The sequence below is a fragment of the Caloenas nicobarica genome, chromosome 15 (assembly GCF_036013445.1).
Source record: "Caloenas nicobarica isolate bCalNic1 chromosome 15, bCalNic1.hap1, whole genome shotgun sequence".
Classification (NCBI taxonomy): Eukaryota; Metazoa; Chordata; class Aves; order Columbiformes; family Columbidae; genus Caloenas; species Caloenas nicobarica.
In genome coordinates this window covers 15,514,910-15,533,041 of record NC_088259.1, presented here as the reverse complement: position 1 = coordinate 15,533,041, position 18,132 = coordinate 15,514,910, and the positions used below count along the sequence as shown (strand labels likewise).

At 47.4% G+C, this 18,132-nt stretch overlaps 1 protein-coding gene across 1 annotated transcript; it reads right to left on the bottom strand.

The window, feature by feature from the left end:
* Window positions 1-460: 460 nt before the first annotated feature.
* SALL4 (spalt like transcription factor 4) lies at window positions 461-13,652 on the bottom strand. Its single transcript, XM_065645736.1, has 4 exons — window positions 13,583-13,652; window positions 2,985-5,519; window positions 1,986-2,293; window positions 461-883 (listed from the first exon to the last, which is right to left on the bottom strand). Exons 1-4 carry the CDS (start codon window positions 13,650-13,652, stop codon window positions 461-463), a joined length of 3,336 nt encoding a protein of 1,111 aa, XP_065501808.1.
* Between the last annotated feature and the right edge of the window lie 4,480 nt (window positions 13,653-18,132).

The following is an 18,132-nucleotide window of genomic DNA, read 5'->3' as shown; positions in this document are numbered from 1 at the left end:
AAAACTATTTCTAAGAGGGTGGCAGACATTCTAGGATATTTACCCGCATTAATAGTTTTTATTTCTCATCAGTAAATAGAAGCTTTTCCATCAACAGTAGGTTACTTCCACTCTATTCAAAACCCCCAAGTATTTCACGCTAAACAAAGAGGTAAATATTCTAACCTTTGGAATTTCAAGTTGTAGAAACTTTTGTAAGGCTGTACACATTAAAGTCACACGTAAGAACTACTTTGCAAGACCCGCATCTTTCCAAATAGAAGGAAATCCTATTATTTATTTATTATTTACTATTTGCAAAGCAATATCATGATTGTACTCTGGGCAACTCTTACAAAGACAACCATAAAATCATTTGCACGTCAATAGGAAAATAGGAGGCTGAAGTGGAATCTCTTAAAAATATATGTTTGTGTATATATATATTTGTTCTTTCTGTACGTCAACTTCACTAGAGTTTTTAACTAACAGCAATTTTGTTCTCCTCCATGAAGTGAGGGAACTGGTGTTTTGGCACATTGTCTGCAGCAGCACCACTGGCCTTCTCCGTATCAGAACCAGTCCCAGACTGGGTTCCATCTGTTTTGGAGACCGTAGCAGTATTTACTGACGAGCTACCCCCGATGGTGACTGGAAGGGTCGGTAAGCCGCCGCTCTGGATCACCGAGATCTCGTTAGTCTTCATCGCTATGCCATTGCTGAGTACCGCTGCGTACTGATTCCACACAGTGGGGTCAATGCTCACTGAAGGAGGCATTATATCCTTCGGAAACATTTCAGATACTTTCTTGGGATCATTCCCCAGCAGAGCCATGGGGTTATCAATTGAAAGCCTTCTTCCCCGCCTGGCAGAGTTATTCCACATGTGAGTTCCTACATGGACCTTCCAGAGGGGAAAAAAGTAGGGAATCGTTACTACTGCCGTTATATGGTATACCCAAGTTCTACTCCGCTTACAGCCAAGTTGCTCAAAAGAAGTCACGTATACGCCACTTGCACTCAGGTAAGTATTTAATCTGGCTAGTTCTTGTCTTTGTTCTCTTCCTGGCATGTGTAAGATACAGTCATTCTACTGCCTGACATCACCGTGGCTCTCTAGAGTTTACCACTGAAGTGCTTGTAGGACTGTGGTTTTACACTTATTGTCAGTGATGTTGGCAAACGTGCCTCTCTACCCTCCAAAAAAGAAAAGTTACGTTATTTGCTGTGAACAGACTACATTGAAAAAAATTTAGTTAACACCAAAAAAACCTCACCAAGGAATTTGGAAGAGATGTTACACCTGAGCTAAAAATCTTCCACACCACAAACACACTGGTAATCTAATGGTTCCTACAAGTGACTGTTCACCAACTGCAGAGTATTTTCCCTCCCCATCAGCATTTCTGCAAGAGGACTGAAGAGCTTGAAGAGGATCTCATGGGAAGAGAGAAGCCTCTGTGTGAGTGAGGGAGCTGAAAGCCCCTTACGGGCAGATGGATTAATCTTACAATAAGGAAAGACTTGCAGGACTTCTTCTGCAAGTGCTTAGATGCAAAATCCCCAAGCACTTCGTGCTGTCTCAGGATTATCCTCTCAGTTTTATCCCTCCTTGTCCTGCACGGTGTTTCAAGCAGTGCAGCATAACGCATGTATTCTGTGGGCATCATTTTGTAGAATTCGGTCAATGAAATGTTTATGTCTTGACACATCCAAACCCACACAAAAATAAAGCAATCTCCTTAGTAAGGGCTAAGCCTTTCCTATCATACAAAAAGGAAAGTAAAGGACAGTGGCAAAGACTCCTGTGGGTAATCTCGGTACACTGTTTAGCCAGTTGTGTGAAGAAACTCAGGAAGGAGAGACAAAAGTCAAAGATAACCATTTGAGGAACGAAAAGAAAATCAAATTTGTCCCCAAAGGCAGGACGAAGATTAGCAATAGTCTTTCCCTCTCTGCTATGACTTTCCCTGACAAAGGAGATCACAACTTAAGAGACGACTTACCTTCAGGTTTCCTTTCGTTGTGAATGCTCTCCCACAGATGGTGCAGGCAAACGGCTTTTCACCAGTATGGGTCCGTTCGTGAATCTGAAGGGCGCTGGCAGAGGAGAAGTTCTTCCCACACGTAGTGCAGATGTGCTGTTTGGCGGGACGGCAGAATTTCGGTCGTGGCACGAGGAGAGGGGCGACACCAGGGGAAAGGGCTGGTGGGCCAAGGAAATGGCTAGTGCTGATGGGACGCTCGCTGGGCATCTCCATCTTTATGAGGGCTGGTGGGGCTCTGACAAAAGCAGCTGGAATACTACTTCGACCTGGAAAGAAAGCAAAGATAACATTTATCCCAACCTCCTTCTGCTTCCAAGCTTGAATCTGGCTAAGATACCAGAGGCCCTGCCTTTGGAGCTGCTCGTGCCTGAAGAGCATTCCTGCCAAGGCCACCAAAGCCAGGTGGCAGGGCTGCTAGTACACTTGCTAGGTAAGATGCTCTGAAAGAAGTCCGTTCATCTCTACTTTTGCTGGTGAGCTTCAGAGTTAGAAAGTCTCGCTTTCACGTAAAATTTAGATCAACATCATCCCCAGTGCTGAAGAGCTCAAAAACCCCACAAAAGATCCCACAGTTGTAATGCCATGTTCTTGGGTTAAGCAGCTTTCCATGCAACACAAGCATGGATGCATCAGGTGAGGCCATGAAAGACGGTAAGCACGTATAGTTTTTTGGGGTGGTTTTTGGGGGGTTTTTTGGGTGTTTTGTTTTGGTTGGTTTTTGGTTTTGTTTTTTTTTTTATATTAAGGACCTTGCATGCTCCCCCTTGCAGGAGATGACAGCAGTCAGACAACAGGAGTCCGACAGTCAGGAGAACTTTCCAGGGCGTGTTCCCTCTCCTACTGGAGGAGGAGGAAGAGGGGAAAGCTGAGGAGGAGGAAGAGGGGAAAGCTGAGGAGGTTTTTCCTCCAATTCTGCTACCTCATCCAAAGTTACTGCCAGCATTTTACGTTACTCACCATATTCTCCATTTGCAAAGTGTAGCCCGGGTTCTTCTTTAATGACCTTTCGACCAATATTGCCGTAAGTTAAATCCAAAGCACCAACGACCCCTTCCATTTCTGCAGGTGCATTCTCAGGACCCTCTGATTTATTTCCCGTGCCTGTATCTTCTTGATTGTTGAAGCTAGGTGACTTCGACCTTACGCTCTCAGCTTGGCTGTTGGCTGGGGACAGAGCCTGGAGCGATGCAGACTCGGAGGCAGCAGGACTCCTGCCGTTCTGGTAATCTGGATCTCCTGCCACAGAAGACGAATCATTTGTCATGCCATCGCTTTCCGCCGAGCCATTGTCACTAGACTTCAAGCTGCTTTGCCGCTGCAAGTTCAAAGCGGAGCTGACGATCTTCATTTGATTCTCCAGCGCTGCAATACCAGAGAAGCCGGCTGCCGTGGCTGGAGATTCTGATTGTGCATCGTACGGGGTAGGAGGTTTTGAAGAACTCCTAGGGCCATCCTGAGAGTCCAGGTCTTCTTCCATCTCTATGCTTTCCATGGTCTCATCTGGGCGACTAACGTCTCCATTCTTCTCAGCCACAGTAGGGTCCACATCGGTACTGTCACAGGTGCTTTCCGGGATGGGTGTATTGGGTATTTGTCCCCCCATATGCATGCGGATATGCTGCTGCAACACAACTGCATTTGTAAACTTCTTCTGACAAATGGGACATGAATGTTGCATCTTCAAAGGAGTATTGGCCCGGTGGACACCATAATGAGTTTTAAGGTTCCCTTTAGTGGAGAAGGCACGGCCACAGATTTTACACTTGAACGGCCTCTCTCCAGTGTGAGTACGATAATGCATTTTGAGTGAACTCTGGCAGCTCAGCACTCTGTGGCAGATGAGGCACTCGTTGGGGTCAGCAGTGGACTTTTCAATGTTTTCAACCAGCTGCTGGAGCTTCGATGTTTCTGAGCCTTGCTCGTTTGACCCGCTGACACGGAAGATGCTCACGCTGCAGGCAGCTTGCGGGGAACTCAAGCTCTGCTCTGTTCCCGATTCATGACCGACCACCCCTGACGAGGATGAGCCACCCTCACTTTCTGGAGAAGGCCTGGACTGCAGGTCACTTGAGAACGTACCAGGCAGAGGCTCCTTAACGCCCGCTAGGCTGGAGATGGTCTGAGGTGCACTGGTGGCTGCAGAGGTAGGCAGAGTTGTTAGGACAGGTTTGCTATCCACAATTAGGTTAGACTCATCCAGCGGCACAGACATCCCGTACGGGATTCCAGTGCTAGTGGGAACATTGTCCAGGTGCTCAGGAACCGGGTAAGGATTCATCTTTATATGGGGGTATTTGTCTTTGTGGCGCTGAAAATGCACTTTAAGGTTTCCTTTGGTTGTGAAGCGGTTACCACAAATGTTACACTTGTAGGGTCTTTCACCAGTGTGGGAACGGAGGTGAATCTGCAGGGCACTGTCGTTGCCAAAGACCTTGCCACAGAATTTACACTTGTGTTTGAAGAACGGCTCTTCTGCATTCGGTTTGCTTTCAGACACGCTAATGTTGGGGGGCTTTCCCTTCCCCTTCTTTGAGGAATCGATTACAGAAGAAACAGCAGAAAGCGGATTTTGGAAGATGACGGAGTTGGATGACTGAGGTAGCAAAGGATTTGGGAACCGAGAAATGGAGCCGGGGAGGGTTCTGCTCGCCTCCGGCTTCAAGGGGAAGGAGGAGGAAAGGCCAGCAGCCAGCGAGCCGGCAGCCGCAACGCCAGCGTTAGAATGAGGTAGTTTTCCTTGCTTCAAGGATTCCAGTGATAGGCTCTGGCTTCCAGCTTTTTGTCCGATTAAAGCAACAGCAGCCGAGAGCTGCTGAGACATGTGAGCGCCCAGAGCTTTCAGCGGGTCAGTAGCAGCTGCTATGGAAGGGTGCAGGGCGTGGGGAGCCATCATGGCAATCTGAATGCGAATTTGCTCTGTCAACTGAATTTGCTGAAGCTGCTGCTGCTGCAAACACACGAGCTGCTCCAGGATCATGGGGATAGCATTGAAACTGGTTGCCGAAGAAGAGATGGCATCGGAGGTCCGCTGGTTCACAGCCACTTTAGTGCCGCGTATCGTCTGCAAAGTCACATTAGTGTTTGGTACTTTGGATTTTGGTAGATAGCTTAGCCCAGGAGCCGCAGGCGTGATGGGGGGTTCTATTTTAAGGTACATTCCTCCCACTGATTCAGCATCCAGTTTTCCTTCCCTCTTTTCCACAGAACCAGTGCAGCTCTTTGCCTGAATGTCCTTGCGTGTCCTGCTATCCATTCGATCACTTGGAAAGCTCCCTAGAGAAGCTTCAGAGAAGCTTTCAGGGGGTACTGCTCCCTCGCTGTCATTCATGATAAGAACAGGTGGATTTTTAGTGCAATTTTTCTTATGCTCAAGGAATTCAGAGAGATCAAAGAATTCTGCACAGCATTTCTCACAGATTTTAGTCTCCTCCATGCGGCACCTTTTGGAACTCATTTCACCATCTCTGTCACCTGGGACGTCTTGTGGACTCCCTTAAAATAAAAGAAAGTCACATTATTAATAGCTAGATTTAGACTTGAGTATTTCCTATTCTTAAGATCACCAACTTCACCTAAATTGCGAGTTAAAGATTCAAGACATTGGAATCAAGTTTACAGATCAATCTGAAGTCTTGTTCTTTGTTTAGCTGCCAAGTCATTTTCAGCCCCAAAGAAATCTGCATTTCAGTTCTCTTCTCAATAAAGACAATATCGTAAAAGGAATCTCAACAAGACTCAATGGAAAGAGGTTTATCGCAAATCCCTTTATACAAGTAAAAATGGAACAGTACAGCAAGGCAGCTATAGCCCCTGCAAAAGCCCTTAGAAGGAACACAGCCCAAGGGAAGACAGAGAAAGCATCGTAACGCTAAGCAAAACGTCACATAAGCTTATTTTGTGTTTGTACTTCCGGTTATAATTCTTTGCTAACCATCTCTCATAAATTCATATAAGATTGTTAATACAGGAACTTCGGAGCAGTTCTTACTTGTACACTGGTCTATTAAACGACTTTCACTCCACCATTACGGAAGTAATTCCTACCGAAGAGGGCTGACAAAAGCAAAAGTCAGTCCAATATTAGCTTCTAAATACTTCAAAAGCACGCTCGCGTAAAAAAAGCAACCTCTAAAAAGCCACAGTAGCAAAGACAAGACGATTAACTTACAGAACCCCACATGTAGGTATGAGCCTACACTGATACTGATGATTATTAGAGAGCAAAGCAACAAGTCCTGCTTGCAAAACACACAAAGCTGTTCCAGGCCGGCTCAGGACACCCTGTTTAGCTGCATCCGCAACTCACCCGCTTTGAGGGAGGGGGAGGGAAAGCAAAGCTGGTCTACAGGTCCACTCCTGCTCTTCCCCCACCAGTGCCCCACAGATTAGACTGAGCATAATTTCCACGCGGACAGAAAGAAAAAAATCTAAGTCAGGGATATATCAGAACGGGAAGAGAGGTTAAGAGAAATTCTAAACCAAAACAGGATGTTTTTGCTCAGTCTAGCCATCTTTAAACAACAAACTCGCGCCCAGCTTGAGGCAGGCAAGCGTTCGGGGCGCGGGAGGAGGGAGCGCTCAGGGGGTCAAACTTGCGGCTCATACGGCTGAGGGGAAGCGGGCAGGACTGTGGCTGCATTACAGCCCCCACCAGGTGAAACGCCTTGGAACTCACATTAATTGGTCCAATTTTGATGGGCGCCAAGGGTGCAGTAACCAAGCGCGTCACCTCCCGCACACCCAGCGGGACACACTGCAGACCTCAACTGAGAACTCGTGTTACAAGATCCCTTCTCTTCAGGTCTTGCATGTCCAGTAATTCATTTGGGGCTCAGCTCCAGTTCCACATTACTAGCCCATACCATTTTACAAGGGGAACCAAAGACTCTGCAAGCACAGGAGCTACTTGTGGCTTTTATTTTAAAGGTGTAACTGAACCACACATCTGATACACGTGTATATCCTGTACATGGCAGGGTGGAGGGGAAGCATGTCCAAGCAACAACTCAAGCTTGTTGACTGACTGTTTCAGGGTAGCGGAAAAGCTCTGAAAGGGAGGATATTGCAAACGTTGACGTTTCTTAGGTTAACAAGGGTTTGTATATATATTCAACAAATCAAACTTAAACCGTTAAATATTGAGTGATGGAGAGTGCATGTGAAAGTTAATTTTTTAAAAAGACAAAACTTGATCAACTAAAAAAAATCTAAGAATTGGAGGCCTGTTATGCTATGGTCCAGAGCCATAAATCCAAATCTATATTTATGCAATTCTGTTAATCACGTATATTTCAGGGTTACAAGTCCTTGAACAGGGAGGAGAGGTTTTCTCAGCACAGTTTTGATCAAAACTGTTTCAATCCTTCATATCTAAATGGGGAGAACTAAACCTTTTTCCGCCTCCTTCTGCCCAAACAACTTCCACAAGGAAACAATAGTAAAAGCATAGTTTTAGCATACATTTCCCACCCCAAATATCATTGATGCCTCTAAAGTTGATTTAACTCTATAGAAAAATATACAGAGCAATCTAGTCTGCAGACAAGAAGTACATGATTCAGAACTTGGTCAATAAATAGGGTCATCTGAGGTCAAGAATGGATGTTTTTAAACGATCTTTGCAAGAGTCTGAGGAGATACAATGGGAAAGAAAGCACTAGTGTCGAAAAAAAGACAAGAAGCTTCCATAACTACACTGTACACTGAGTTGAAAGGTATCTCCTTGACTACTTTCCTGATTACTTCCATCCATCCAACAGGCTAAAACATCAAAACCTTTTTCCCAAATCCTTTAGCATTTAGGGCTTCAACACTCCAGTCTCCCAGGCTCAACTATACAGTTTCCACGTGTTGCAAAATCCCCTTGGGTTTTACTTTAGGTAGCACAAAGCTCTTCCTTCTACAATCTCTCCTCCTCCAGCAGATGTATTTCACGCTGTAGCTTGCACCTCTGGGGTGGCCATGCAAAACGTTGAGTGGAGTAGAAATGTCTGCATGAAAAGACTGTTCCCCAGCCCCCAAGGAGATATTCCAGGATAACTACCCCTAGACAAGTCTTGCAACTTTAACTCTTTCTTTCAAAGCCTCTGATCATTTATCTCCCCTTCGTTTGATAGTACTTTCTTATTTTCCCACTTTTCCACTGATAATACCGCACTAAATTCAAAGCTCCCTTCTCCAAACTCCAGCAGGCTCCACACTCCTAATTTTCACAATTCTGAGGAGCTCCAGGGGTAACGTTCCTGGTCTTAAGGACCAGTTGCCACCTCAGAGAAAGAAACCGCAGCAAATTGACGGCACCTGTGTTCAGCAGCAGCAGGTTAGCAGCCCTGCCCCTGCACACTCACACAGTTCAGTTTCCAGTTCCCCTGTCTGTAAGGCTCAGGACTCCAAATAAATGCAATTCCCTGCATGACAAGTAGAGAAGAGTCATGCCTTATTTTCCCTTCGACCTTAGAAAAGAATATAATAGCTTCCCCTACCTCAAAAAGCATGTTTTTAAGATACATTCAGCAGAAGCAGGATGCTTGATTATTGTGTAGCAGCTGGAATAACACAGGAGCAATTTGCTGTTTCTTTAAAAAAAAAACCAAACAACCCAACAGCTTCTCTGAAACTCTTCATCTTGATTTCTAGCTACATCCTCTCTCCAGCCTCGAAGGGGCACCGAGCCCCTGCAATCAGGGCACCTCATTCACCCAAACCCCTGCGCTGCCCTCCCCCAGCAGTTATCACTGACGTGAACTTAACGGTCTGAAAACGTGGGGTTTTCTCTGCAAGGCAGCCTCCCTGTGCGGCCAGCTCTGTCCACACACTGTACGAGGATTTACCGAGAAACACAGAGCCCCGCCACAACCATTGCTTGTGCACTTCACTTACCCCTCTCCAAAGGCTTCCCAGGGATAGGACTTCTACTTTTTCTTTTTTTTTTTTTTTTTTTTTAATCTCCCCACCCCCGAATTTCAGGAATGTTATCTCTCAGCATCTAGTTATCCAATAAGTTAGAAGAATGCAGTAAACCCAGCAGGGGGGTTAGATTGAATCACTGGCAAATGGATGGAAAAAATCCACTATTGTGTAGGACAAGGCGGTCATCGACAAGGAAGGCTGATAAAATCCACACAGCTCAAATTAATGGGTTTTTTTGAGGGAACCAGTAAAAGAGGAGTGAAATAAATCTGGTCTGTTTTGATGTGATTTCAAAAAGGGTGCTGCTGATCGACCACTCATCTGAGCAATTAGTGACTTCTTTTTTTCAGCTATGATAAAATTATATTTCACTTGAATTGGCAGGAAATGGTGAGAGCTCAAGCTACCCCCTCTTTTTTTTTCCCCCAAAAGTTTAATACCTTTGGTGAGCTTACTTTTTCCACAGACAACATTTGATAAACTATTTCAACTTTAAAATTAACATAACCATGAACTTCTCCAGTTAAAATTAACTCATGAAGGATTAGCAAGTATCTACTCCAGCCCTGGTCATGAAAACTTCTGCCATCAGCTCCCTGTTGCTCTCAGGCATGGCGATTCCCCGATTTTTTCCTGTTTCCAGCTGAAAAGCTAGGACTTTATAAACTGTCCAACTTTTCGCTTCTTCCACTATAAAACACCGATTAAAACATTTTCTTTAACCATGAAAAATAACCTCCTTGAGGTAAGCAAAATACACAACTACTTATGGAAATATCCCAGACACTTGGTGTATTCTACACCATATTTATCAGCAGCATTTTTCTACCCAAGAATGAGCCAGAAACGTGTTACACCTAACAATTAGGCTTTCCCGTGCTTTCAGGTTGTCTCTCAAGGCTTTCTTTTTTTGTTGTTGTTTTTATACCCTTGAGTCACCATTTTGATTATCCACCTACCAAAGAGAATGGGCAGAATATTGTGAAAAAACCCCGCATCCGAAGAGCAAAAAGTGTTAAATAAAACACGGAGGCAAGGTTGAGCTGGAGGGCACGGGCGCTGGCGGCGGCCGCGGTGCAGGCGCCCCCTCCCCGCTCCACCGACCTCCTCGAGTCGTTCCGAAGCGCTTCAAACTCCCCCCCCCCGCGGTTGGGGCAGCCGTGACAAACCCCTTTTATAAAATGTCTGCGAGTTACCTGCCCAGGCGCACACGCACACACCCCCGGAGGCTGCAGCACGGCCGCGTCCCGGCGCCGGTCGGTGGAGGGCACTGCTGCCCGCCCGGCCCGGCCCCGCGGGGAACCGGCCGCCCCCGGGCGGTGCTGCCAGGCGGGGCCACCCCGGGGAGCGCGGCCTCCCCCCGGCCAGCATCCACCTGAGCCCAAACAGCAACCCACGCACCACCCATAATTAGTAGTATTTTTTTTTTTTTTTTTTTAAAGCAAATCCCGAACTCGGTTCCAGAAATAACGCCCAAAAAGCAGAGGCTGCCCCCAGCAGCGGCAGCAGGGGCCACCCGCCCGCGGCCCTACCTGCGCGGCAGCGCTGCCTCCGCGGCGGCCGGTCCTCCCACAGCTGTGAAGGCGGCGGCCCCGGACCACACTTAACACTAGTACAGTGTTTAAGAGCGAGCTAAACGGCACAAACCCCGCTGCCAAGGTCAATTGCATGAGAGTCCTAATTGTAAGCCTGACATCAACTTACCACCCACAGCAAGCAGGAGGAGGCAAAGGTTAGAGCAGCAGCTCTGTCAAAACGTCACATGCCGCCGAGCCCAGAAAAAGGGCTTCATCACTACAACCAATATAATGTTTCACTTACGTAAAAGGAAAAATAAGCCGGGCATCGCCCCCTCTCCAGCTCCCAGGTACCCTCTCACCCTGCGCACCGCTGCAACAGCCCGGCTGCGCGGTCCAGGGCACGGCCGGGGAGATGCTGCCCCACCCGCCCTCCCCGCCGACGGCAGCTTCGGGAAACCTAAAATAAAAATAAAATAAAGAAAACCACAAAACCCCCTTGTCTTTCCTCGTTAAACACCCCCCTCTCCACTTCTGCTGAGCTCAAAGCACGAACCGGGGATTTAAATAAAGGAAATCTCTAATATTAGCCTAAGAAAAAAGTTGCAGTTGGATACTGTATTTTTTAGGAATGAATCAGATATTTAATGGCAGCAATCCAGCACAATGGGCATTTTCAACCCCTTTGTGAAAATGCTAATTTTCAGTATGTAGTATTATTCTCCAGTGACCACCTGCTGATTTTTTGACCTGTTAATTGATCACCAGGTTAGCAGAACCGTTTCTTAACACGCTGCATTGTTCACAGAGGTGGGTCCCAAATCGCTTTGCAAAAAAAGGAACACTTGCAAAAGAGGAGATAAGAGCTTGATTTTATTATTACGATTATGTATATACTCAATGTCCCAGACAAATCTCTGCGGTATTTCGACTTTGTTATGCAGCTTCATCACTTGTTATTTACGGGCGCACCTGGAGTGGTGAATATCGAGACTATTTTGGAGATTTTGAGGGCGATAAGAGGCATCGGAGCCTCAGCCGCGATTTTTACTTCTGAAAACAGAAAGGCAGATCCCGCAGGAAGGGGTTTCAGCGCGGGGACCCGCACCGGCCGCCGCCTCCGGGCGAACCCCCCGTTGTCCCCGCACCCCAGCGAAGGGTCCCGGCGAGCGCGGCCGCGGGGCGGCGCACGGCAGCACCGGCCTCCCCCGACCCACTAAAGATGCCCCCCATCCAAGGTGGCAGGAGAAGCCCCCAAAGCCCCGGCGGGGCCAGAGCTTCGCCAGGTCCCCCTCGGCCTGTGTAATCGCTGCCCCGGCTCCCGGAGGGATTTTCATCCAGGGTTTTGTTAGAATGGGGGGGAAGCCCCAACAGCAGCAACAAAAAAGCAGCTGGCCATTGCCCCGGAGAGCACGGTGTGTAGCGATCCTCCCCTCCCTGCACACCTCCCCCGCCCCAAGCAGGCCGCATCAGGAGTTATTAACCCTTTTGTTTCAGCGCAGAGCCGGAGGTGGCTTTCCAGCAGTGGGCAGAGATTTACATGTGGAAACATCACCTCCATCCCCCAACCTAACCATATGCACAAAGGAAAACAGTCATGCATTAAACATGGGATTTATTGCCTTCTGGCCAGCTTGCTGTTTCTTAAGTCACCATTAACCGGACCCAACAATTGCACATTTCGACTGAAAGAAGAGAGGGGGGAGGAGGAAAAAATTAAGAGCCCGAACCTCCTGCGTGCTGGGAATAAGCAGCTCCTGTAACGTGCATTGGTATTGATCAGTTCTAGGGGTGGAAAAACCCCACACAAAATCAGTTCCTTAGGAAGGCAGAGAACCCCCAAAAAAGTTCTTGGGGGCCGTATAGAAGCGTTTGGGCACAAGGACCACAACAGCTCCTAACAAACGCAGCCCAGGTCGGGTCCCCACCAGCCTCCTCTTCCTCACCCGGGACGTGCCCCTCCCGCCTCCACTTTCGTTTCGGAGCAGGACGGGCACCGCGGGAGCTGCCCCCGCTCCGCGGCACCGAGGGCGCTCAGAGCGGGGGCAAGCCCGCACCGGAGCCCGGGGGCCGCCAGCCCCCGCGCAGCCCAGCTCCGGGCAGCCCCCGCGGGAAGATGCTGCTCCGTGGAGCACGGCCCGGCAGCCCCGACCCTTCCTCGCTCCCGTGAGCGACACCGGCAAACGAGTGTCCCCTCCACCCCTTCCCCTGCACGCCCACCCCCACCGGGAGCCCAGGGCTAATTTGAGCGCAAATTTATACTTTCCTCGTCCCTTAAGCAAGGCAAAGGGCTGCGAACTTCCCTAAAACGAGGGACACTGATTTGCGGTAGCGAAATCTCGCACATCGCCCAAATACAAAGCGCTCACGCACACCCCACATTAGCTCACCGGAGTTATTTTAGGAAGTCGGAAATCAAAGATGGCTGGAGGTCAAGCTACAAAAGGTCCAGGGCGATTGTGATCTCCAACGAAAATAGTCCGAGCGCCTTTTTTTTTTTTTTTAAAGCCCCACAAAAATCCTCATATAACTACCGAGAAAGTGCTAAATAGATCGGGAAAACCAAACTCGAGGCACTTCCTACCCCTGCGAAGCCTATTCGCAATTCCTTCCTCTCTCTCCCCCCCTTTCTGTTCGCCCCCCCACCCCCCATCCCTTCCGCCCCAGGGAGGCTTTGGGGTTCACCTCCCACGAGGCTGCACCTCGAGCGCAGCGGGGCCCGCGCAGCCCTGCGCCCCCCACGCGGGAACCGGCGCAGGTTCCGCGGGACCAGGGCAGGGGGGGCGCTGCGGGGCGGTGGGGGCCGCCAGCCGGGCAGGGCGAGGGACCCCTCGTGCAGCTCCGCGCCGGGACCCCCCCTACTCCCCCGAGAAACAACGAGGAGCCGGTGCCCCCCACTACCCCGCGGAACAACACCGCGCTGGGGCTCCGCAGGGGCGCGGGGATTTAAATGCCCCCAAAAGCCTGAGAGGAGCTGGGGGTCGGGCTCTGGGGTGGGAAAGGAGCGGGGGGTGAAGCACGAGGGTGGAAAAAGCCCCCGGCAAGCGCCCCTCGCCGCCCCGGCCGCCTCCTCCGCGCATCAGGAAAGTTGGGACCCGCCGCGGCTCCGCGCCTTCCCCTGCGCCTTACCACTTGCAGCATCTGGGGGCTGCTCCTCCGAGTTGATGTGCTGGGGCTTCGCCTGCTTCCGTCGCGACATGGTGCACCAGCATCGGGAGCAAAATAGTAGCAATTATTTTCCTCTTCACAACAAATTCCTAGAGTTGGGAAATTACCCCCATTGGGCGGAATGCGCATGTCAGAGTAATTATGATTATCAATAATGCATTGCGATTTATCATGGGTCCCTGACAGCTGATTGGCCTGAGTCCAAGGGCTCACAGATTATTCAAATAAGGTCCATTGATCCGGGCGCAGCGGGGCACGCTGGGCGATGTAGTCCCTGCCCGGCCCGGCCCGCCCGCCCGGGCGACAAAGGCGAGAGCGCCGGGGGCCGGGGCCGCCCCGGGCAGCGCTCCCGGGGCAGCAGGGGGCACGATCCAGTGTGGAGAGTAAACAAACAAGCCAGCAGCCCGACTTGCCAGGCTGGCGAGGGACAATACCTTTGTTATCTCACCTGCGCTTTTTATATTGTGCTTTAAAGACTTTTTTTTTTTTTTTCCCCCCCCTCCCTTAGAGCAAGCAGAAACCCGGGACAATGCTAATTCTTCCCTCTGTCATTAGATAAGGTGGAAAAGGAAAGAGCACTGATTGTCTGAATGGACGAGCCCGGGGTCTCCTGGTGGTGTGGGCAAGTTAAGGGGCTTTAAAAGCGGATCCAGACGGCGCGTAATTATGTTTGGCGTTGGTTCATTTGTTTAAAGGCTTCTTTTAAGTCTCACTTTCTGGGAAGCCGACAAAATTGAGCCAATGGTATTTTTAACAGCAAATAAAAACGTTAGACATGTGAAAGGTTCATGTGAAAAACTTGAAGCAAGTGAAGAAACAACACTTTGAAAGTGTTTTCCTGTACTAAGTTGACTGTGTTACTATATAGTGGAATCATTTTCATTTTTAGTCCCCTCTTCTGCTGTCGGGTTCCATGTGATAACGCACCACATTTAAATCCTCCTCCAGAAGCCCCAGCTGGGTGGCCCGTAGCGTTTGGTGCCACACTGGAGGTAGAGTCCATGTGGCTGGATGGGATCGCAGGACCCAGCCCAGCTCAGGCTTGGATTTACTTTGCCGTAACCCCCCCGAGTGTTATAGAGCAGTCACCTCTTCTCCTCCGATCCCTACTGAAGCCAGCTGGACATTGCCTAAGCAAAAATGTGAGGCTTCTTGCATATGTAGAGGTGCGGATTGCAAAATCTTTCTGGGAGACATGAATGCTTTTTGTTTTCATGTAGAACACACTCCTGCTCCTAGGTCTATCTATGAAAAATGAAATGGGTTGCTAGAAGACATTGGAGAGAGAGGTTGATAAGGTGAAGAGATGATTTTGTTGATTTGGAGGAGCAAAGCACTGAGTAAGGATTTAGAAGATCTAGATTCAGCCGACGTCAGACTCAATACACACTTACCATTGCATTCGTCAGCAAACAATTTACCAGGGTTTGTGCCTCAGTTTCCCACTTGTAAACTGAGGACGACATAGCCCTCACTGCAGAGCTGCTGTGAAGATAAACATCCAGCCGAGATTATAGAGGGGTGTCGGAAGGCTGATGTAGAGTGGAAAACCCAAATCTTACTAGACAGGAGGGAGGAAGCGATGGTGCCTAATGAGGCCACGTGATTGCCACAGAACATTGCACAACACACAGTCTCATTTTATCAGTTACTTTACTAACATCTTTACCTTGCAAAAACCCTGGGGTTTATACAACATTTATATTCTAAAGTTCATGCCTGTAAAGACAGTTATGCCAAGTGTCCATAGCACTGCCCAGGATCATCTTTTCTTTTTTTTTGTGTGTGTGTGATGCTTGAAGATGGGGGAGCTGTAGTTTGCATGGGACAGCCACGGAAAGATTTTAACATTGTAGACCAAGGTAAACAGTGCATCATGATCTAATTAGTTATACATCCTCTTGGGGTTTTGTTTTGTTTTTATAGTGTCTCTTAAGGGGTTTTATTTAGCTAAGGATAATACAAATCTTAGAAAAAAAATCTTGCCAAGCAGAATCTATCGTCCTCCTCCTTGGACAATTATTGAGCACAGAAGTTGGGACAAATTTTGTTTTTCAGACCACTTTCCTTGCCCTTTCCTCTGCAAGCAAATAATGGTTTTACAGACCCCCACACTTGATACACTTTAATGGACATGTTACATCAAGAGCAACTCTGTGTTTACTAATATTAAATAGAAGAGATTAACGGGTATTTAAAATAACTGACCATTTTAATCTGGTGATTATTCCACCCCCATGTTGCCCAAAGAGCTTCTCTATTTTTGTTTGTTTAACTGGCAGTTTGAAATGCTCTTTGTTTCCAAAGTGTGTCCTGAGGAAATAGACTGTTAAACAAGATTGATACCAATTGATCCACAGATAGATATTTACATTGACGAATTTTCTCCTTTTACACTTGAAATGCTCAGCATAACCAAGAGATTTTCATTTATTACACATAATGCTACCAACCCACACCAGCGAATTTATTAAACATGCTGGTTTACGTATCAAGCTGAGACACAGACATCTCTGTACAGCAGATCCATATTTAGAATGGACAACTCATGTGGAGCATTTGTACTGAATTTAAAAGAATATATTATATGAAATCAATGGAAGTTTTTGTATTGATTTCAGAAGGCTGGGATTTCACTCGGTATGGCTCTAGCACACTGAAAGAATAGAACACGTGAAAAGTGTTAGTTTAAAATGAAAAAAAAAAAAAAGAGCAAGGGCCATTGCTGTATTTAAGGCTGTGAAGACAGCAAAAGTAGGAGAAAGAGCACAACTGACCAAAAAATACAGAGAGGAAGACGAGGAATGTGACCAAGGGAAAACTGTTCTGATTCTATTTTTCTGGGAAGGTGTTCCCAGCCCGTGGTGGTTATAAATAGGCTACCCTGAATGATTACATCATATGCAAAAGGCATGCTACTTGGCTTCGGCACAATCATATGGATTAGCATGATTACAGCTTCTGGATTTGAAGAATAGCAGGCTTCCTTTTCTGGCTTGACATTTATTTATTTTTTTAAGAAAAGTCCAGAGGAACAATCTTCTGCCACCAACAGAGCCGAGGCATCACTCTTGATAGGCATCCTTCCAGCAGCGGCCCAGCCCCACCCTCCACGCTGATAAAAGGAAAGTTTTATAACGCGGTGCGTTAGGAGCACGTGGAACTCATTGCCGCAAGATGCTGTTGCCAGCGGCAGGAACCGCAGCGCTGCCCAGGCTGGGAAATTCCTGTCTCCAGGAATGTCATTGCAAAATTATTCTGACTATGGAAAATCTGATAAGCATGTTTGTGGGGAGATATATAATATGTATATATACGTGTTTGTATATGCATGCGTATATATCTCCCCTATGCACACTTACCCTCAACAAGGTAAAGAACATTATCTTATATCCTGTGCTGTCCTACTCTGACCAACTCAGTTTATTGCTGGAAAAAACACACAAATTTAAAACTTAGTTCATCCCTTTTCTAAATTCAGAATTTAAATGTAAATAAAAATACCTTTTCGCAAGTTGCACTGTGCTACATACACCTTTATAGCTTGAAGAAGGGAAAAGAAGTCTTAATAAACTTTGAGGCACGCCAGTTCGCTTTCCTTATTCTTCCCCCTGTACCTTACTGCAGCTCATCACAAGATGAATCTCCCAGTGTCAGCGCTCAGGGCTTCTCTCCACTACATGGAGGATGACTTGAATGTTACCCTATTGGAACATGTTTAGGAAGCCTCACCTTTGTTGATATGAGGTGGACCATAGCTCTGTAGGCAATGTAAATCAGAGTAATTAACATTAATTGTTGGGCCAGTTAATCAAGATTGAATGCAAAGACACATACATTCAAATTCAGAAGTGGTTAAAAAGTATGTTAAATTTCATGTCGGTAAGTACTTATGACTCCTCCAGACTAGACTCTAACTAAATCCATAATCAGGACACTCTCTTTAAACAGTTTTCTTATACCATTACAACTATGGTTGTTAAGGGACATATTTTTTCCAGCTTTATAAGAAATTAAGGGTTACGTGGTCTGTCCATCCATCTTCCAAATGACTTTTGAACCCACTACTCACTTCAGTCAAACCTGATAGTAGCAAAGCAGTTTCCAATACTTGAGTTCGTGCAAATTGTGTGAAAATCAGCATCTGGGTAAGGAAAAAAGATCCGAACTAATGTTCTCATTGAAAGAAAGAATTATGCTTCAAATCTCACCCACATGGCAGCCAGCAAGCCAGATAGAACATTCACACTGGTGACCCATCAGACCCTTCAGATCTGCACACACACGCTGGCACCAGTCACCCAAACAGGCTGCGGACATTGGACCAAGGAGTGGGAGAATGATGGAGCACAAATGTTTAAAACAGACTTCCTCAGCCCACTGCTCAGGGAACAACTTGCATCTTGACCTAGTGATGCTTTTAGTACAACTGCAGTTAATAGAGCCACAATATAGCTTAAGTACCTTCCGTGTGGGAATTGTTAATGCAAACACATCCACCCTCACTAGAG